Here is a 22,098-nt window from a genome sequence, read left to right on the forward strand (position 1 = left end):
AAGGAGCCGCGCGCCCCGCCCACCGGCCGCAGCCCCACCTACCCCCCTGCGTGCCCCGCCCACCTACCGCTGCTCCTCCTACCCACCCTCCCGCCCCGCCCCGCCCCGCCCACCAGCTGCAGCCCCCAGTCGCCAGGGGTACACGCGCGCCGGGATCCCAGGGCCTTTAACCTCTGCTGGCTACCTGGGCCGTGGCCTCCGACGCAGGGGACCCACCTTCCAGGCGAGGAGCGCGCGTCAGGGAACTCCGGGCTGGGGTGCGGGCTTGAGAAATCAGGGAAACGATTTGAGGGAAAAACTTTATTGTTTCTAGAAGAGCCTCGAAGCAATCACCGGATGGGAAACCAGTTGTACGTCGTACTTACTTTCCGGGTTAGGATCATCATTCTTTTGCTCAGGGCCCCTGAGGCTGGCACGCCGGCCTGGAGACCGTGAGCGGCTCCCGGAATCCCTCGGAGCCTCTGTTTCCTCCCCTGTGAAGGGAGTTGGCCATACTTTCCTACCAAGGCCTGTCCGAGTTATATTGACCCTGGTTCATCCCAGGGACTCCAGGAGCCCCAGGGGGACCGTCTTATATGTCTCCAAGTGTAGGCCAAGCGCAGAGGGTGGAGGCAGAGGCGTGGCGACGGAGGGGGCATTCAGAGGGACAAAAAGGAAGGCCCCCTGATGGTAAATACGGGAGCAGTAACAAGGGCCGGGGAGAAACCCGATACAATTAGGATGAGGTGAAAGCTATAGGCATTCAGTAGAAACCGCAATTCGAATTGTGAATTTTGATCTTTCCCCGGCTGGGCTGTCTATGGATTATGCGGTGGGATACTCTCGTGGTGCTGGGCAGCGTGGTGGCAACTCTGTCAGCCACTCCATCACCAGGCTAAACAAGGATACACTTACGACCATTCTGTACCCTGACAACCATTCTGTTTTTCACTTTCACTATAGTATTCAGTAAATTACATGAGATGTTCAGCTCTATTATAATATAAACTGCCAGCTAAGGTACGTATTCTGAGCAAGTTTAAGGTAGGTTAGGCTAAGCTATGATGTTCAGTATGTTCTCACCTTAGGATGGGTTTATCAGGATGTAACCCCACTGTAAGTCGAGGAATTATCTGTGCAGAGAAACAGCATGGGAGACAAAACAATAATCAAGGCTCAGAGAGGTTATAGCTTTGTTCAAGGTCACAATGATGCAGCTTAAAGTTGCAAACGCAGATCTGCCTGGCGCATGGGCACAGCGTCCCAGGTCCTTTGTGGGTGTCATTGCCTGTGTCCTTGGGATTTCCCTTGAGGACCTCAGGTTCCTGTAAGGCAGGGTTTTTTTTCCCCAGAGTCTGCAGGGGCCAGGCACAGGCCCGGGGAACTTGTGACGTATGGCTGAAAGGTCGTGCTTCCATTTTTAGCTGCAAACACCTGGTTCCCTGGGACCTGGTCTGGGACCAACTGATTGGTTTTTCTCATTCAGTTTGTGTTTTTACAAAGTTCTCTGGTGTACCTTCTGGACACTGGTCCCTCCCTGGTAATAATGAGGTGAGCCAGGGACTTCCCTGGTGGTCCAGTGGTTAAGACTCTGCGCTTCCACTGCAGGGGGCATGGGTTCAATCCCTGGTCTGGGAACTAAGATCCCACATGCTGTGCGCAGGGGCAGACCCAGCCCTGGGGTCCTGGCAGACACACCAGCATTCTGTCAACAGGCAACAGCCATCCCCTGGCCAAACCAGCATTCCCTGTTTTTCCTGTCACCCCTCCCGCCAGGAGAGGACAAATTCAGCCTAAGGACAGCCTCAAGGCTGGTCTGGGAGGAGCTGGGTGAAAACGTGAGGGAAGATAAAAGGTCCCTGGACTCTCCTCTTGGGGGGTGACTCGGCAATAGGACCCTGATACCCTCCCCTTCAACTGAGTTTATCTACTTCTAGAAACCAGAGAAAACAGCTAGAGACATATATAAATTGCTTATATGCTTCGATGGTCATCTGTGCCTGTCTCTGAGAGCCCTGCAGGGGACACCCCCAGGGGCTGGCAGGGGGAATCTGGTGTCCTGGCAGTGGGAACACTCAGACAGCGGTCCCCACTGCCCTCACCACCGCTTAGTGGGCTATGACCGAGTTAGTGGGATAGCTGGGACTTTTAAGTAAAATAGAAAACATCGGAGGGTAGCCCTCCCAGGATGAGCCAGTGTTTTCATGGCCTGTGAGTGTGTGTGTGTGTGTGTGTGTGTGTGTGTGTGTGTGTACACTGTTTCAGATGTGAAGTGGTGAAGTGTGTTCCAGATGGGGATAGGCCAGGGAACAGGCCACAGCCTGTCTGTGTCGGGGAGGGCCTCTGACATCCCTGCTCAGGACTCCATTTCCCAAGAGGAGGCGGAGCCAGTCAAGGGAAAGGGAATGCAGGGGAGGGGAAGCCTTGTGCCTTTGGACCAGAGGGATCTGGCTTTAACCCCAGGGCTGCTACTTACAGGCCAGGAGGGATCTTGGCATCTCAGTTTCCCACTTAGAACGAGGGGGAACTGTAGTCCCCAGCTCAGAGGTTCTTGTACAGATGCTCGAGGTCTGCCCTCAAGCTCTGGGCCCACATTAATGCAGCTGGAGGATGACTGAAGCTTCGTCCCAGGGCCTCACCAGGCAGTGACCTCACCCAGCCAGCTGCTCTGAGCCCGGCAGGCTCTTGGGTCACCTAGCAGCCTGGCCCCAGCAGCCTCCTTGCAGCTCTTGGGCAAGCCCTCATCCACTGTGAGGGCTGTGAGGAAGAGTCCAACTTCTTCCTTTGCATGTGAATATCCAGTTGTCCCAATACCATTTATTGAAAAAAAGTATTCTTTCCCCATTGAATTGTCTGGTTGCTCGTCAAAAATCAATTGACTACAAATGCGAAGGTTTGTTTATGGACTCTCAATTCTATTCCATTGATTTATTATGTCTATCCTTATGCCAGGACCACACTGTCTTCATTACTGTAGCTTTGTAACAAGTTTTGAAATCAGGAAGTATGCGTCCTCCACTTTTGCTCTGCATTTTCTGTGTTGTTTTGGCTATTCTGGATCCCTTGCATTTCCAAATGAATTTCAGCATTGGCTTGTCAATTTCTGCAAAAAAAAAAAAAAAAAAAAAAAAATGGCAGCTGGGATTTTGCTGTGGATTGCATTGAATCCGTAGTTCCATTTGGGAAGTATTGCCATCTTAATAGTATAAAGTCTTTTGATCCATGAATGTGGGATATCTTTCCATTTATTTCAGCCTTCTTTAATTGCTTTCAATAATGTTTTGTAGCTTTCATTGTATAAGTCTTATACTTTTGATCCTAAATTTATTTCTGAGTATTTTATTCTTTTGGATGCTATTGTAAATTAACTCGTTTTCTTACATTCATTGTCAGATTTTTCAGCCTTAGTTTTAGAAATACAATCGATTTTTAAATTGACATATAACAGTATATTAGTTTCAGGTGTATAAGATAATGATTTGATATTTATATATATTGCCCAATGGTCACCACAGTAAGTCTAGTTAACATTCACCATCTCACATAGTTACACAGTTTTTTTCCTTCTGATGAGGACTTTCAAGAACCACTCTCCTAGCAACTTTCAAATATTCAACACAGTATTGTTAACTCTAGTCACCATTCTGCACACTACATCCCCAGGACTTATTTATTTTATAACTGGGAGTTTGTAGGTTTTGACCCTATTCATCCATTTTGCCCCCATTTACTCCCTACCTCTGGTAACCACCAATCTGTTCTCTGTATCTGTGAGCCCTTATTTTTTTTTTCTTTAAGATTCCACGTATAAATGAGATCATATGGTATTAGTCTTTCTCTGTCTGACTTGTTTCACTTAGCATAATACCTTCAAGGTCCATCCATATTACTGCAAATGACAGGATTTCCTTCTTTTATGGCTAAATAATATTCCATTATATACACAGCACATCTTCTCTATCCCTGCATCCGTCAATGGATGCTTAGTCTGCTTCCTTATCTTGGCTACTGTAAATAGTGCTGCAATGAACATTGGGGTGCATGTATCTTTTTGAGTTTCATTTCCTTTGGGTAAATACCCAGAAGTGAGATTGCAGGATCACATGGTAGTTCTATTTTTAATTTTTTGAGGAACTTCCATACTGTTTTCCATTGTGGCTGCATCAATTTACATTCCCATACAATTGATTTTTTTTGGTATTTATCTTGTATCCTGCAACCTTGCTGAACTCGTTTATTAGTTCTAATAGTTTCCCCCCGTAGTCTCTGTGATTTCCTATATACGTGGTCATGTAATTTGCAAATGGAGATAGTTTTACTTCATCCCCTCCAGTCTAGATGCCTTTTATTTCGTTTTCTTGCCTGATGGACCTCCAGTGAAATGTGGCACTGAACTGGCAAGACTGGTCACTGCTCATCTCGTTCCTGATCTCAGGGGAGGCTTCAGTCTTTCCCCACTAAGCGTGACGTGAGCTGTGGATTGTTCCCAGATGCCCTATATCAGGCTCAGGAAGTGCCCTTCTGTTTGTAGTTTCCTGAGTGTCTTTCTCATGAAAGGATGTTGGGTTTTGTCCAATGTTTTTCTGCACTTAGTGGGAAAAGCTTTTAAGCAGCTTTTAAACCATGAAATCATCTGCCTCCCCCTCTTCCTCTGTGTTTCTCCCTCGCCAAACACACAGAACCTCCCTGGAAGCAAATCAGAATCCAAATATTAAACACTCACTGCAAGATGGTTAAATGATTAGTGTAGCCCTCTTGATCCTGTTATCCTTGCCCTGGCTGCTGTGTAACTAGGGGTGGACCAGCCTATTGGACACCCCAAACAAGTGACAGCTAGAAATTCAAATATTAATGATGATTTCCAGGGGTGGTGGCTCCCTCTTTCTTGCGTACGCCACGATTGCCTCTTCTCTTTGCAGACCGTAGAGTGAAAATATTTAGCATCAGAGCAGAGGATTGTGCACGAAATAGCATGTATTAAGTTGTGCGCTAAAAGGTAACAATGAATGGGCAAAAGACTTGACTTCCCCAAGACATGTATTAAAGGAATGATAACATATTCTGTGCAGACCTTCCTGTTGTGGAAGTCCGCATTCAGAAAATCCTGTTTTTAGTTTATTTTTCTGAGGCCTTATATGTCCGCTTCTCTGTTCCAGGAGTCTGCATGCTGACCGTGTTGTTGGCCAGCCTCATGAGTGTAAGCTCTCTGACCACATTCTGGATCGTTACAGGTAAGAGGGCTCTGGGGGTCTTCTGTGTGTCTTTAGCCAGGACAGTGTCAGCCAGGCTTTTCTCGGAACCCCGGGCAGTGCTGGCAGAGCCCAGAAGGCAACACCAGGCTTGCATACCACCGGGCACTGAGTCTAAGGCCTCAGATAACAGTGATTGTAAAGGGGAAGCAGGAAGGACAGAGGCAAGTCAGGGCTCCACCAGGATACACCCGTGTACACACACACACGACCTATACACATGTGCGTGTAGACACACACACACGAGTGTATATGTTGTGTGTATATATAGAGAGAATTGATTTTAACATGCGGGCTCATGTGAGCAAGTGGGCTGGCAGGTCCAAAGTCTGCAGGAGTGGACACTCCGGCGGGCTTCTAGATGCTGTGTCTTCTTTTTTTTTTTTTCTCCTGTAGAGCATTTAATTTAATTTATTTATTTGTTTGTTTGTTTATTTATTTATTTTAACATCTTTATTGGAGTATAATTGCTTTACAATGGTGTGTTAGTTTCTGCTGTATAACAAAGTGAATCAGCTATACATATACATATATCCCCATATCTCCTCCCTCTTGTCTCCCTCCCATCTTCCCTATCCCACCCCTCTAGGTGGTCACAAAGCACCGAGCTGATCTCCCTGTGCTATGTGGCTGCTTCCCACTAGCTATCTGTTTTACGTTTGGTTGTGTATATAAATCCATGCCACTCTCTCACTTCGTCCCAGCTTACCTTTCCCCCCTCCCCATGTCCTCAAGTCCATTCTCTGTGTCTACCTCTTTATTCCTGTCTTGCAACTAAGTTCATCAGTACCAATTTTTTTTTTCAGATTCCATATATATGCATTACCATACGGTATTTGTTTTTCTCTTTCTGACTTCACTCTGTATGACAGTCTCTAGGTCCATCCACCTCACTACAAATAGTTCAATTTCATTTCTTTTTATGGCTGAGTAATATTCCATTGTACATCTGTGCCACATCTTCTTTATCCATTCATCTCTCGATGGACACTTAGGTTGCTTCCATGTCCTGGCTATTGTAAATAGAGCTGCAGTGAACATTGTGGTACATGACCCTTTTTGAATTATGGTTTTCTCAGGGTATATGCCCAGTAGTGGGATTGCTGGGTCATATGGTAGTTCTATTTTTATTTTTTGAAGGAACCTCCATACTATTCTCCATAGTGGCTGTATCAGTTTACATTCCCACCAACAGTGCAAGAGGGTTCCCTTTTCTCCACACCTTCTCCAGCATTTATTGTTTGTAGATTTTTTGATGATGGCCATTCTGACCAGTGTGAGGTGATACCTCATTGTAGTTTTGATTTGCATTTCTCTAATAATTAGTGACTTTGAGCATCCTTTCATGTGTTTGTTGGCAATCTGTATATCTTCTTTGGAGAAATGTCTATTTAGATCTTCTGCCCATTTTTGGATTGGGTTGTTTGTTTTTTTGATATTGAGCTGCATGAGCTGCCTGTATATTTTGGAGATTAATCCTTTGTCTGTTGCTTCATTTGCAAATATTTTCTCCCATTCTGAGGGTTGTCTTTTCATCTTGTTTATGGTTTCCTTTGCTGTGCAAAAGCTTTTAAGTTTCATTAGGTCCCATTTGTTTATTTCTGTTTTTATTTCCGTAACTATAGGAGGTGGGTCAAAAAGGATCTTGTTGTGATGTATGACATAGAGTGTTCTGCCTATGTTTTCCTCTAAGAGTTTTATAGTGTCTGGCCTTACATTTAGGTCTTTAATCCATTTTGAGTCTATTTTTGTGTATGGTGTTAGGGAGTGTTCTAATTTCATTCTTTTACATGTAGCTGTCCAGTTTTCCCAGTACCATTTATTGAAGAGGCTGTCTTTTCTCTATTGTATATTCTTGCCTCCTTTATCAAAGATAAGGTGACCATATGTGTGTGGGTTTATCTCTGGGCTTTCTATCCTGTTCCATTGATCTATATTTCTGTTTTTGTGCCAGTACCATACTGTCTTGATTACTATAGCTTTGTAGTATAGTCTGAAGTCCGGGACCCTGATTCCTCCAGCTCCGTTTTTCTTTCTCAAGATTGCTTTGGCTATTCAGGGTCTTTTGTGTTTCCATACAAATTGTGAAATTTTTTGTTCTAGTTCTGTGAAAAATGCCATTGGTAGTTTGATAGGGATTGCATTGAATTTGTAGGTTGCTTTGGGTAGTAGAGTCATTTTCACAATGTTGATTCTTCCGATCCAAGAACATGGTATATCTCTCCATCTGTTTGTATCATCTTTAATTTCTTTCATCAGTATCTTATAGTTTTCTGCACACAGGTCTTTTTGTCTCCTTAGGTAGGTTTATTCCTAGGTATTTTATTCTTTTTGTTGCAATGGTAAACGGGAGTGTGTCCTTAATTTCTCTTTCAGATGTTTCATCATTAGTGTATAGGAATGCAAGAGATTTCTGTGCATTAATTTTATATCCTGCTACTTTACCAAATTCATTGATTAGCTCTAGTAGTTTTCTGGTAGCATCTTTAGGATTCTCTATGTATAGTATCATGTCATCTGCAAACAGTGACTGTTTTACTTCTTCTTTTCCGATGTGGATTCCTTTTTTTTCTTTTTCTTCTATGATTGCTGTGGCTAAAACTTCCAAAACTATTTGAATAATAGTGGTGAGAGTGGGCAGCCTTGTCTTGTTCCTGTCTTAGTTCCTGATCCTGAAATGGTTTCAGTTTTTCACCATTGAGAACAATGTTGATTGTGGTTTTGTCATATATGGCCTTTATTATATTGAGGTAAGTTCCCTCTATGCCTACTTTCTGGAGAGTTTTTATCATAAATGGGTGTTGAATTTTGTCGAAAGCTTTTTCTGCATCTATTGAGATGATCATATGGTTTTTCTCCTTCAATTTGTTAATATGGTTTTTCTCATTGATTGCTTTGTGTATATTGAAGAATCCTTGCATTCCTGGGATAAGCCCCACTTGATCATGGTATATGACCCTTTTAATGTGCTGTTGGATTCTGTCTGCTAGTATTTTGTTGAGGATTTTTGCATTTTTGTTCATCAGTGATATTGGTCTGTAGTTTTCTTTTTTTGTGACATCTTTGTCTGGTTTTGGTATCAGGGTGATGGTGGCCTCGTAGAATGAGTTTGAGAGTGTTCCTCTCTCTGCTATATTTGGAAGAGTTTGAGAAGGATAGGTGTTAGCTCTTCTCTAAATGTTTGATAGAATTCGCCTGTGAATCCATCTGGTCCTGGACTTTTGTTTGTTGGAAGATTATTATTTTTTAAAATTTAATTAATTAATTAATTAATTTATGGCTGTGTTGGGTCCTCGTTTCTGTGTGAGGGCTTTCTCCAGTTGCGGCAAGCGGGGTCCACTCTTCATTGCGGTGCGTGGGCCTCTCACTATCGCGGCCTCTCTTGTTGTGGAGCACAGGCTCCAGACGTGCAGGCTCAGTAATTGTGGCTCACGGGTCTAGTTGCTCTGCGGCATGTGGGATCTTCCCAGACCAGGGCTCGAACCCGTGTCCCCTGCATTGGCAGGCAGATTCTCAACCACTGCGCCACCAGGGAAGCCCCCTGTTGGAAGATTTTAAATCACAGTTTCAATTTCAGTGCTTGTGATTGGTCTGTTTATATTTTCTTTTTCTTTCTGGTTCAGTTTTGGGAGGTTGTGCTTTTCTAAGAATTTGTCCATTTCTTCCAGGTTGTCCATTGTATTGGCATATAGTTGCTTGTAGTAATCTCTCATGATCCTTTGTATTTCTGCAGTGTCAGTTGTTACTTCTCCTTTTTCATTTCCATTTCTATTGATTTGAGTCTTCTCCCTTTTTTGCATGATGAATCTGGCTAGTGGTTTATCAATTCTGTTTATCTTCTCAAAGAACCAGCTTTTAGTTTTATTGATCTTAGCTATTTTTCTTTCATTTCTTTTTCATTTATTTCTGATCTGATCTTTATGATTTCTTTCCTTCTGCTAACTTTGGGGGTTTTTTTGTTCTTCTTTCTCTAACTGCTTTAGGTGTAAGGTTAGGTTGTTTATTTGAGATGTTTCTTGTTTCTTGAGGTAGGATTGTATTGCTATAAACTTCCCTCCTAGAACTGCTTTTGCTGCATCCCATAGGTTTTAGGTCATCGTGTTTTCATTGTCATTTGTTTCTAGGTATTTTTTGATTTCCTCTTTGATTTCTTCAGTGATCTCTTGGTTATTTAGTAGTGTATTGTTTAGCCTCCATGTGTTTGTATTTTTTACAGATTTTTTCCTGTAATTGATATCTAGTCTCATAGCATTGTGGTCGGAAAAGATACTTGATATGATTTCAATTTTCTTAAATTTACCAAGGCTTGATTTGTGACCCAAGATATGATCTATCCTGGAGAATGTTCCATGAGCACTTGAGAAGAAAGTGTATTTTGTTGTTTTTGGATGGAATGTCCTATAAATATCAATTAAGTCCATCTTGTTTAATGTATCATTTAAAGCTTGTGTTTCCTTATTTATCTTCATTTTGGATGATCTGTCCATTGGTGAAAGTGGGGTGTTAAAGTCCCCTACTATGATTGTGTTACTGTCTATTTCCCCTTTTATGGCTGTTAACATTTGCCTTAAGTATTGAGGTGCTCCTATGTTGGGTGCATAAATATTTACAATTGTTTTATCTTCTTCTTGGATTGATCCCTTGATCATTGTGTAGTGTCCTTCTTTGTCTCTTGTAATAGTCTTTATTTAAAGTCTATTTTGTCTGATATGAGAATTGCTACCGTAGCTTTCTTTTGATTTCCATTTGCATAGAACATCTTTTTCCATCACCTCACTTTCAGTCTTTATGTGTCCCTAGGTCTGAAGTGGGTCTCTTGTAGACAGCATATATATGGGTCTTGTTTTTGTATCCACTCAGCCAGTCTATGTCTTTTGGTTGGTGCATTTAATCCATTTACACTTAAGGTAGTTATTGATATGTATGTTCCTATTACCATTTTCTTAATTGTTTTGGGTTTGTTATTTTAGGTCTTTTCCTTCTCTTGTGTTTCCTGCCTAGAGAAGTTCCTTTAGGATTTGTTGTAAAGCTCGTTTGATGGTGCTGAATTCTCTTAGCTTTTGCTCGTCTGTAAAGGTTTTAATTTCTCCATCAAATCTGAATGAGATCCTTGCTGGGTAGAGTAATCTTGGTTGTAGGTTTTTCTCTTTCATCACTTTAAATATGTCCTGCCACTCCCTTCTGGCTTGCAGAGTTTCTGCTGAAAGATCAGCTGTTAACCTTATGGGGATTCCCTTGTATGTTTTTTGTTGCTTTTCCCTTGCTGCTTTTAATATTTTTTCTTTGTATATAATTTTTGATAGTTTGATTAATATGTATCTTGGCGTGTTTCTCCTTGGATTTATCCTGTATGGGACTCTCTGTGCTTGCTGGACTTGATTGACTATTTCCTTTCCCATATTCAGGAAGTTTTCAACTATAATCTCTAAAAATATTTTCTCAGTCGCTTTCTTTTTCTCTTCTTCTTCTGGGACCCCTATAATTCGAATGTTGGTGCATTTAATGTTGTCCCAGAGGTCTCTGAGACTGTCCTCAATTCTTTTCATCCTTTTTTCTTTATTCTGCTCTGCAGTAGTTATTTCCACTATTTTATCTTCCAGGTCACTTATCCATTCTTCTGCCTCAGTTCTGCTATTAATTCCTTCTAGAGAATTTTAAATTTCATTTATTGTGTTGTTCATCATTGTTTGTTTGCTCTTTAGTTCTTCTAGGTCCTTGTTAAACATTTCTTGTATTTTCTCCGTTCTATTTCCAAGATCTTGGATCATCTTTACTATCATTACTCTGAATTCTTTTTCAGATAGACTGCCTATTTCCTCTTCATTTCTTTGTTCCGTTGGGTTTTTACCTTGCTCCTTCATTTGCTGTGTATTTGTCTGTCTTCTCATTTTGCTTAACTTACTGTGTTTGGGGTCTCCTTTTTGCAGGCTGCAGATTCGTAGTTCCCATTGTTTTTGGTGTCTGCCCCCAGTGGGTAAGTTTGGTTCAGTGGGTTGTGTACGCTTCCTGGTAGAGGGGACTGGTACCTGTGTTCTGGTGGATGAGTCTGGATCTTGTCTTTCTGGTGTGCAGGTCTGCATCCAGTGGTGTGTTTTGGGGTGTCTGTGAACTTATTATGATTTTAGGCAGCCTCTCTGCTAATGGGTGGGGTTGTGTTCCTGTCTTGCTAGTTGTTTGGCATAGGGTGTCCAGTGCTGTAGGTTGCTGGTTGTTGAATGGAGCTGGGTCTTAGCGTTGAGAGGGAGATCTCTGGGAGAGCTTTTGCCATTTGATATTACGTGGAGTTGGGAGGTCTCTGGTGGACCAATGTCCTGAACTCAGCTCTCCTACCTCAGAGGCTCAGGCCTGACACCTGGCTGAAGCACCAAGACTCTGTCAGCCACCCGGCTCAGAAGAAAAGGGAGAAAAAATAAGAAAGAAAGAAGGAAAAATAAATAAAATAAAGTTATTAAAACAAAAAATTTAAAAATTATTAAAAATAAAAAATAAAAAAGTAATAAAAAAAAGAGAGAGCAACCAAACCAAAAAACAAATCCACCAATGATAACAAGCACTAAAAACTATGCTAAACAAACAAACAAACAAAAAATGGACAGACAGAACCCTAGGACAAATGGTAAAAGCAAAGCTATACAGACAAAATCACACAAAGTAGCATACACATACACACTCACAAAAGGAGAAAAAGGAAAAAAATATATATATATATTTTAAAAAAAGGAAGAGAGCAACCAAATCAATAAACAAATCTACCAATGATCATAAGCTCTAAATACTAAACTAAGATAAACATAAAACCAGAAACAAATTAGATGCAGAAAGCAAACCTCAAGTCTACATTTGCCCCCAAAGTCCACCGCCTCAATTTTGGGATGATTGATTGTCTATTCAGGTATTTCACAGATACAGGGTACATCAATTTGACTGTGGAGATTTAATCTGCTGCTCCTGAGGCTGCATGGAGAAATTTCCCCTTCTCTTCTTTGTTCGCTCAGCTCCCAGGGTTCAGCTTTGGATATGGCCCCGCCTCTGTGTTTAGGTCGCCTGAGGGCATCTTTTCTTCGCTCAGACAGGACGAGGTTAAAGTAGCAGCTGATTAGGTGGCTCTGGCTCACTCAGGCCAGGGGGAGGGAGGGGTACGGAATGTGGGGCGAGCCTGTGGCAGCAGAGGCCAGTGCGACGTTGCACCAGCCTGAGGTGGGCCGTGTGTTCTCCCAGGGAAGTTGTCCCTGGATCACGGGACCCTGGCAGTGGCGGGCTGCACAGGCTCCTGGAGGGGCAGTGTGGAGAGTGACCTGTGCTCGCACACAGGCTTCTTGGTGGCGGCAGCAGCAGCCTTAGCGTTTCATGCCCATCTCTGGGGTCCGCGCTGATAGCCGCAGCTCGCGCCCATCTCTGGATCTCGTTTAGGAGGTGCTCTGAATCCCCTCTCCTTTCGCACCCTGAAACAGTGGTCTCTTGCCTCTTCGGCAGGTCCAGACTTTTCCCCGGACTCCCTCCCGGCTAGCTGTGGCGCACTAGCCCCCTTGAGGCTGTGTTCACGCAGCCAACCCCAGTCCTCTCCCTGCGATCCGACCGAAGCCCGAGCCTCAGCTCCCAGCCCCCGCCCGCCCTGGCGGGTGAGCAGACAAGCCTCTCGGGCTGGTGAATGCTGGTTGGCACCAATCCTCCGTGCGGGAATCTCTCCGCTTTGCCCTCCGCACCCCTGTTGCTGCGCTCTCCTTCGTGTCTCCGAAGCGTCCCCCCTCCGCCACCCCCATCTCCGCCAGTGAGGGGGCTTCCCAGTGTGTGGAAACCTTTCCTCCTTCACAGCTCCCTCCCACTGGGGCAGGTCCCATCCCTATTCTTTTGCCTCTGTTTTTTCTTTTTTCTTTTGCCCTACCCAGGTATGTGGGGAGTTTCTTGCCTTTTGGGAAGTCTGAGGTCTTCTGCCAGCATTCAGTAGGTGTTCTGTAGAAGCTGTTCCACATGTAGATGTAGTTTTGATGTATTTGTGGGGAGGAAGGTGATCTCTGTGTCTTACTCTTCCGCCATCTTGAAGCTATCCTTACATGCTGTGTCTTGCGGCAGACTTTCTTTTTCAGGAAACCTCGGTTTTTTGATGGCTTGTAAGGCCTTTACCTGATGAGGCCCACCATTTAAGTAATCTCTTTTACTTAAAGGCAAGTCAGCCACACCTATAAGTACCTTCACAACATGTGTGGACTAAATCACCAGTTTGATCGAATGACTGCACACTATGGCCTGGGCAGGTTGACATGTGAGACCAACTGTCACGGCCCACCTTCTTTTGACTTGGTACCCACAGCTCTGCTGTAGCCATGTTGAGTCTCTAAGTGAAGACAGTAAGAGAGTCGTTCTCCCTCCTAATGAGACACGCGGACACTCTCCCCAGGGCATGCAGAGTGCTGGGGTGATGCTTACTTTTCTCCTTGACGACCTGTAACTTAAACCCTGTGATGTGAGGGTAACAGTTATTGGTGCATCTTATGGTCTATGTTATGCTATATGGTAAGAAGATAAAGGAAGGGAAGAAAAGAAATGTATTTGATGCGTGCACAAGTGTGTGCACGCACAGTCTACAGTCATGAGGTTGGTGAACTTTTTGTCCTCTTGCAGCACCAGTGCCAGCTCGACTACCAGCTCCCAAGCTGGCATCACAGTCAGTGTCAGATCTTGTACCAGTGCTAGTGCCAGATCTGGCATTAAAGGCATTTCTGGTACAAGCCTGACAGCTAGAGGTAGCACCAGCTCCAGAGCTAGAGCCAACTCCAGCACCAGCTCTTGCAGCGTTCCAGAGCTGGAGCTGGCTCCAGGGCCACCTCCAGATTTAGAGCCAGTGCCAGGTGCAGAATGAGAGCCAGCTCTATCACTAGATCTAGAGTCAAGTCCAATGAGAGAACTAGTTCCAACATCAGCTCATGGAAAAGCCCTCAAACTCCAGTGAGCTCCATAACTGGCTCTAGCACCAGCTCCAGAGCTGGAACCAGCTTTGGCACCAGCTGTCTCACCACCTGCAGGGATGGAAGCAGCTCTATCATCAACCTATTTGCCAGCTCCAGCACCAGCTCTAGAGTTTGGATCAGACCCAACACAAATTCCATAGTAACAGATAACAACAGGAACTGAACTCGAGTCTGCTCCAGCACCACCTCTGGCAACACAGCTAGAGCTACAGGCAGCTCTAGAGGCAGAGCTCTCTCTAGAGCTAGTGTCAGCACCAGAACTAGCTCGAGCATTAGCTCCTGAACTAGAGAGAGCTCCACTGCCAGTTCCAGGGCTAGAGCCAACTCCAGCACAAGGTCTAGAGCCAGCTCCAAGCACCAGCTCAAGAGCGCAAGTGATATCTATCTGGAGCCAGCTCCAGCCAAAGCTCCAGACTCAGTGTCAGTTCCAGCACCAGCTTCAGCACTGATCCATTGCTAGAGCCAGTTCTATGACCACTAATAGTTCTGGCTCTCCAGAACTAGAGCCAGAGCTGGCTCCATAGCCAGTGTCAGCTCCAGCGCCAGAGTTCGAGCCAGCTCTATGGCTACAGTCAACTCAGGCTCCAACACTGGCATCAACTCCTGAGATAGAGCCAGCTCCATGGCTACAGTCAACTCAGGCTCCAACACTGGCATCAACTCCTGAGATAGAGCCAGCTCCAACTTCAGCTCCAGTGCTGGTCCTGGCCAGGGCTGGTGTTATCCCACGAGCTGGAGCTGGCTTGAACACCAGCTGTCATGTCAGCTCTATCTCTGGAAGATACAGACAGCTCTATCACTGACTCCTGTGCCAGCCCCAGTGATAGTTCTAGTGCCCACTTTAGAGTGAGAACCAGCTCAAAGCCAATTTAGAGCCAGTGCTAGGTGCCAAGGAGGAGGTCGCCCCAGCGCCAGCTGTAGCATCAGCTCCAGAGTTACAGCCATTCCTGGCACCAGCTCCAGAGCGAGAGTCGGCACCAAGTTCAGAGCTAGAGCCTGCTCCAGCCACAGTTCTAGGACCAACTCCAGAGCCAGAGCGCCCATGAGAGCCCGCTCCTGCAGCAGCTCCAGAGCAAGAGCTGGCTTGGGTACCAGTAGCAGACTTAGAGCCAATGCCAGCTCAGGAGAAAGAGCCAGCTCCAGCAACAGCTCTAGCACCAACATCAGAGCTAGATCGTGCTCTGGCACCAGCATGATGCCATTTCAGAGATAGAGGCAGCTCTACCACCAACTCCTAGGCCAGATTCTGTGCCTGCTCTAGTGCCAGAATCTGCCCTGACACCAATTCCAGAGGTGGAACCAGTGCCAGAGCTACAACCAGCTCCACCACCAGTTTTAGCACCAGCTACAGAGCTAGAGCCAGGACTGGCTGTACAGCTAGAGGCACAAGAAGCAGATCCAGCACCAGACCGGAGCTGGAGTCAGCCGCACAGTCAGCGAGAGCTCCAGCACCAGGGACAGCTCCTGCGCCCTATCCACAGCGAAATCCACAGCTGCTTCTGGCACCTGCTGTAACATTAGCTCCGAGGTACAGCCGGCTCCAGGACCAGATCCACAGCTCAAGCCAAACCAGTACCCACCCAGGAGTCAGCTTCAGTGGTCGCTCCAGAGCCAGAGCCAGAGCCAACGACCGCAATAGCTGTAGCACCAGCTCCAGTGCCAGTGTGAGAGACAGCTCAAGAGCGCTGTCCAACTGCAGAACCAGGTGTAGACCATCTCTGGAGGTAGATCCGGCTCCAGCGCCTTCCCCAGAGCTAGAACCAAGTCCAGCATCAGCTCTTGCATAAGCTCCAGTGCCAGTTCTAGGAGCAGAGCCACGCACCAGCTCTAGAACTGGGCGGGGCTGGGTGTGGGGCTGAGGGGCGGGACAGTCCCTTCTGGGTACGTCACTCCCAGGTCCCTTCACCACCTCCACTCCCAGCTCCTCCTCCTCCTCCCTCCCTGAGGTCTCGGCCTTCGGGGCGTCTGAGGCCCCGCTTTCCCAAGCAAGGCTCAAAGTGGGCAGAGACTGCTATGTTGGAAACTGTGGCCAATACCTTAAAAACTGTATATGTTTTGACCCAGAAAATCCACCGCATGGATTCTGCCCTAAATAGAGACTTATGGACGCAGATGTTCCCTTCAGCATGATTCTGAGAGTGAAAAATGGCAAATGGCCCATGTCCCATAGCAGGGGCTCTTTGGAAATTCTGATTCGGGGCCCCAGAAAATGCGAAGGAGGAAGACAATGGACTGATCAGCTTCCCCCTGGGGGAACCAGGTTCCAGAAGGGCACACGTCCCCAGAATCCTCCCCACCCGACACCCACAACTGCACACGCACACATGTGCACACGGGCACACACGCCATGCGAGAATTCCTGTGGGTAAACTCCTGGGATTAGCTCTGCAGGTAAAGGGTTGCATCTGTGGAGCTTTGGGGTCCTGCACACTGTTCTCCCAGAGAGGAGTGTCCTTCCACGCTTCCCTCTAGAGGATCTGCTGGGCCTCTGCTTCCTCACACTGTCCCCAGGGCTGGTTGCCACCAGACTAGAAACCTGTCAGTGTGGTGTTGACAACGCTGTCTCCACGGTGTTTACATCTGCGTGTCCTCATCGGGAGGTCAAGCATCTCTGACCTATACCGACCACGTGTGTGGCCTCTTGTTGGAAATGCACGTGTTTGTTCTTTGTCCCTTTTTAAAACATTGACTTTCAAGATTTGGGGCACCACAGGGGTGTCAAACCTTTCTCTGGCCCTGGGATGTGAGGAATGCTGTTCCAGTTTGTGGTCTGTCTTCCCAGCTTTCTATGTGTTTCTTGTTTCTGTTTGGCCATGGGAAGAGCCAGGCGTTTCCCTTCTGTCTTCTGGCTCTGGGGCCGTACTCAGAACAGGGGTCTCTACCCTGAGATCACACACATATTTACAAAAGAGACTTCAAGTTGTACCTCTCATCTTTAATCCATCTGGCATTTCCCTTTCATATAACAAAAATGCTATTTCAAGTGAAAAAAGAAAACAAAAATTAACTACTCCCCTCTTAAAATATGTGGCCTACACAGAAAGCCACCTTGTATAATTCCATTTATAGGAAACATCTAGAACAGGTAAAGACACAGAGACAGAAAGCAGATTACAGGCTGTCAGGGGCTGGGGGAGAGAGGAATGGGGAGTGAACGCTTTGGCTCAGGGGTTCCTTCTGGGGAGTGAAAGTCTGCCCGAGACCCTGGGGAAGGTTGCACAGAACTGTGAATATACTCGATGCTCCTGAAACGCACAATTTAAAATTAAAAAAATTAAACTTGGTTCTATGAAGACGTAAAAGACACCATAAATAATGTGAAATGAAAAAATAAAATTAAAAACCAAATCAGAAACAGTAACAGGGGAGGGGAAGGAGAGTTCGGGGGTCGGGGGGAGCGGGTAGAAGTGGGTCAGGAGCTGACACTGAGCATGGTGCCCGAGCTGGTTCTCCCCGCAGGGGTAGTGGGTCCTGAGCCGGCTCTGGGTCTCCTCCGGAGGTGCAGCCACGGGCCCTGGATGCAGAGGTGCTGATGCAACTGATTGTGATGCTGGCTCCTGCTCTGGTGCCGCCGCTCGAGGCGTCCCTCCAGCCACTGATGGAAACGCCTCCAGCTCTGGATCTGGCTTTAGTTCTGTTGCTGCTTCTGCAGCTGGATCTAGGTCTTCAGATTGTACAGGGGCTGGTGCTGGAGCCAGTTCTAGATCCTGAGATGGCAGTGAAGGTGCAGGAGGAGGTCAACGTGCCTGCCTTCCAAACGTGCCTTTCCAAAGAAAGGAAACAACCCGCTGCCTTTTACAGAAGTTCCGGTCCAGGAATCTGCGACAGGACGTCCTCCCCGACAGCGGTCCCCACGTGGGCGGCCTGAGGCAGCCTCGGGGGCGCCTCCGTGTCCAGCACCGGCCCCTCCCCTCACGCTCACACGCACCCACCCCGATCTCCTCACCCTCCGGCTCTGCCTTGGTGAGCTCCGTGTGCTCCAGCTGGGCCAGGAGGAGGCGGGCCCGGCGCTCCAGGTCGGAGCCGGGCATGTTGAGCTGCACGTAGGCCACCAGCTGCTTGAGGCAGGGGAAGTCCGGGGGCTGACAGAAGTCCTCGGAGTACTGGTCCAGCCAGGTGCCCAGGATGGAGGAGACGGCACTGGGGGCAGGCGGGCGGGCAGCGGAGTCGGGGCCTGGCCTCTCCTTCCACGCGGCCCTCCCCCGGCTCCCCCATGGGGGCCGGGCTTCTGGGCCCGCCCCGCCCCACCCGCACCGGGCTGCCAGGCAGGGGCGGGCCTGGTAGGAAGGGGCCCTCCATCCCTGGTGACCACCTCTCCCTTCCTCGGGGGAGCCTGGCTCTCTCCTGTCTGCCCCCAGCCCCCAGCCCCCCGCGCCCTCCCCCCTGGAAAGGAAACTGCAGGAGGGCAGGGAGGGCCGCGCCCGCTCTGTTCATTGCGCTGGGCTGGCCGCACACAGTAGGCGCTGCATAAACAGGGGAGGGAGGAGGGGACAAGCAGAGCGTGCCCCCTGCCCGGCCTTCACGGGCCTCGCGCACCTGAACCGGAGGCTCGCGCACCGGCGGCTGCCTTAGTCTCCGCGCCGGAGGGCGGGGCTCGTCCTCCCAGGGACGCTCTACTTGGTGGTGGGGACGTAGCCGGCCCCCCGGCCCTGACTGAGCTCCCGTGAGCCCCAGCTGAGCACTCACATTGGGCTGCGAGGCTGAAGTGTCAGCAGCTTTTGCCCCCCACACCTCCTGTCCTGGGCCCCGGATCTGAGCGGGGATGGATGCTCTCAGGGGCCGGCTCTCAGCCCCCAGCCTCCCCTCTGCTCCCTGGGGACATGGGACCCCAGCCACAGCTCTCTGACTCCTTTCCTCCTGCAGGAGGAGCCCCCAGACCTCAGCCCTCTAGCGGGAATCGCAAGATATGTGGCAGCCAAGATTCCCCCAGCCCCTCCCATCGGACGCAAAGTCTACTCACTTTTTCGGTTGGTCCTGAGGTCCGCCGTCCACGCTGGAATAAGGGAGGATGCACCCGTATCTAGAGGAGGCCGTGAGGGCGTCACATCTACCGTACCTGCTATGACGTCTAGTGTTACTGGCTGACCCCCCGACTAGGATGGAAGCCCGGGAGGGCAGGGATTTTTGTCTGCACCGTTCACTGAATTAAGCCAAATGCCTAGAAAAGTGCCTGTACACGGTAGGTGCTTCGTAGGTATTGCTGAATGAATGAGCCCAACCAGCACCTTACAGATGCCTGAGTGGGCCTGGGCCCTCAGCCAGCCCCCAGCCAGCCCTGCTCTGGCTACTCCCAGGAAGGACCCCTGAGACAGAATCTGGAACCTCCTTTACAAATGGGAAAACTGTTCTGCCCAGGGGCTGGAAGCAGAGAGCTTCTCCACGGGGCAGAGGAAAACCTTAATTAAAACCACCCCATCCCTCAGCAGCCCTTTCCACAGGGCCGGCGCGGGGCCGCACTGTCCACGCTTATCCGACAGTCCTGACAGCCCTGGGAGGTCGGGCCTCTGGGCAGCCCGACCTTCACGTGAGCAAACTGAGGCTCAGAGAGGTAAAGCGACATTCCCAAGACACACAGCCAGTGGGTGGGCGGGGAGCCGCTGTGCCGGGGAGGGGCGGGGCGCTCACCTTTGGAACAGCTGGTCCAGGACCCGCTGGGTGGTGGTGAAGGCTCGGTAGGTGCACAGGAAGATGGTGACATAGGAGAGGTCGCTGCCCTGGAAGGCGGGCACCAGGTGCTCCACCAGCTTCTCCAGCGTGCCTGCCTTCACGGTCCGCACCTTGCAGGTCTCATACAGGTTCAGGGCCGACTCATTTTCATACACGGGCTAATTTTCAGACAAAGGACAGACAGTTCAAAAAACAGTGTGAGAATACTCAGGCTCGTATGTTGAGATGCAACAGTTTATAAAGAATTGGCTTTGCACGTGGCCAGGGCCAGGCCTGGAGAGCACTGGTGGTGAAGGGAGGAACCCAGCTCCTTGGGCTGGGACTGGCCACTGGAGGCAAAGTCCTGGGCTGGACCCTGGGGAGTGGCCCCAGGTGGCGTCTGGCCCCAGCCATCTGCAGGCCTGATTCTAGAGACCCCTCCACGCCCACACGCACCGCGAGCCTGTTCTGGCCCGAGTGGGTGGCGTGGTGCACCTGCCCTCACCCACCCTGGCCCCAAATCCCCCCCTGAACCTGGCTCTTCCAGGCCCCTGGGACACCAACCACTCAGGGCACGACCCTGCCAGACCCCAAGAAAGGTCAGGTCTAATGGGCAAGCTGTCACCGTGGCAGCAGGAGGGGAGGGTTCAGGCCCTTGCTCTCCAGGCCTCTGGGGCTTCTGGCCTCTCTTGGTGTTTATCTCCAGGTTGGCAAACTTGGAGGTCCCCTCCTGCAGGGAGGATGCATCTGTATCTAGAGGAGACCCCGAGGCTGTCACATCTACTGTGCCTGCTGTGATGTCTATCGGGGCTGGCTGACCCCCCCGACTAGGGTGGAAGCCCATGCTCTGCCTCCCCCCTCCTTTTACCTGAGCCCCTGTGGAAGTGCCCCCCCACCCCCGGCCGGCCCTGGCCGCTCTTGCTGGAGCTGCCCCCATCCAGGCTCTGGGCCCCGTCAGCCCATGCCTCCCTCCAGGTCCTCGTGTACCTGAAACCGCCCAGCTCATCTGTGTCCGATCGTCCGCCGAGTCACCTGCGCAGTGTGGCCACCCGTCCGCCCTGCTCCCAGCGTCCCCAGGACCGGCAGCACAGCCAGTGACCGATACACACTCTCATCGTCCCTGCTGGTCTTCACCGGCCTGTGTCTGGTGCAGGTTCCAGGGGGATCCTCAGGGAACAGGGATGGCCAGGGCCAGGCAGGCCACTATGGGGAACGCGGTGGGGTAGGGGCGCTGCGGGGAGCCCGCCTTCCAGGGCTGCTCCCCTCCACCCAGCCCGGGTCAAGGGTGAGAGAACAGGGCCCCCTTGCGCGTCCCTCGTTGTCCTGCCCAGTGCTGCCCTCCCCAGACGGCCTGCTTTTGAAGGGCGGTGTGGACCCTCTGCCTTGAGGAGGCCCAGTTCACGTTCCAGGGCTCCCGTCCACGGCCAGTGAGCCTTCTCACACTGCGCTGATCTCGAGGGTCTTGGCTGCCCGCTCCGGCCTCCCCGGAGCGCCGAGCGACAGGCCCGGCCAGCTCTCTCCAGAGGAGTTCGGGAAATCTCACCCACACACACCGAGGGAGGTATCTTGTGGGGGGAAAGTCTTGGGGGGACCCCTCAATTTACCTGCCTGTGAATTTGCATGCCCATACTTCATGTTCACAAATTAAAGCAATGCCCGTCAGTTGGTGGTTTCAAACTGGGGTTCAGCTCCTTGCACCTTCCGAACTGTGAACCCTTCCAGAAAACATCAGCGACCTCCACCTTGCGTGCCCCGCCGAATGATGCTGAGCGGGCCCGTGAAACCAGTCTTCCTGCCCCCGTGTGCTACTGTAGGACGTGGAGTGGCACGCGTCCATCCACATGAGGCCATCCTGTCCTGACCCCACCAGACCCTGCTGCCTGGACCCTCGGCAGCAGACAGGGTCCTGGGGTGGTCAGGTACACCGGGAGCCACGGGGTGGGGTCCTGGAAAGCGGGGACCCACACCTCATCCCAGCAACACAAGTGTTGCCAAGGAAGGTCTCACAAATGAGGGGGCATCAAAAAGTTCCTGTGAACAGGGTCCCATCTTACCCGACCACCTGGAGAGGATGCCTGTTCAGGGCACGGGCAGGACACGAGGGCCTCGAGCCTCAACACCAAAGACGGTGTCGAGGGGCAGCCGGTGCTGTCCCATCCAAACCCACATGCACATGCCTGCCTGTCTCCCTGAAGCTCAAGGATCCAAGGGGCAGGAACGTGTCTCGTGTGCTCCAGGGGCCCCGTGGGTGCCGATGA

The 22,098-nt window shown here is 49.3% G+C and overlaps 1 protein-coding gene across 3 annotated transcripts; it reads right to left on the reverse strand.

Annotated features, from left to right (window-relative positions):
• Positions 1-17,144: 17,144 nt before the first annotated feature.
• On the reverse strand, positions 17,145-22,073 carry LOC132367479 (ral guanine nucleotide dissociation stimulator-like). 3 transcript variants are annotated; one of them, XM_059925947.1, is made up of 5 exons: positions 21,445-22,073; positions 19,820-20,019; positions 19,155-19,214; positions 18,141-18,334; positions 17,145-17,901 (listed from the first exon to the last, which is right to left on the reverse strand). In XM_059925947.1, the coding sequence occupies exons 1-5, from the start codon at positions 21,466-21,468 to the stop codon at positions 17,861-17,863; spliced, it is 519 nt and encodes a 172-aa protein (XP_059781930.1). In that variant the 5' UTR covers positions 21,469-22,073; the 3' UTR covers positions 17,145-17,860. The 3 variants fall into 3 exon arrangements, with proteins under 3 accessions (XP_059781930.1, XP_059781928.1, XP_059781929.1); XM_059925945.1 differs by having other exon boundaries at positions 19,155-19,250; XM_059925946.1 differs by having other exon boundaries at positions 17,145-17,957; positions 19,155-19,250.
• Between the last annotated feature and the right edge of the window lie 25 nt (positions 22,074-22,098).

The sequence above is a fragment of the Balaenoptera ricei genome, chromosome 6 (genome assembly GCF_028023285.1).
Source record: "Balaenoptera ricei isolate mBalRic1 chromosome 6, mBalRic1.hap2, whole genome shotgun sequence".
NCBI classification, from domain to species: domain Eukaryota; kingdom Metazoa; phylum Chordata; class Mammalia; order Artiodactyla; family Balaenopteridae; genus Balaenoptera; species Balaenoptera ricei.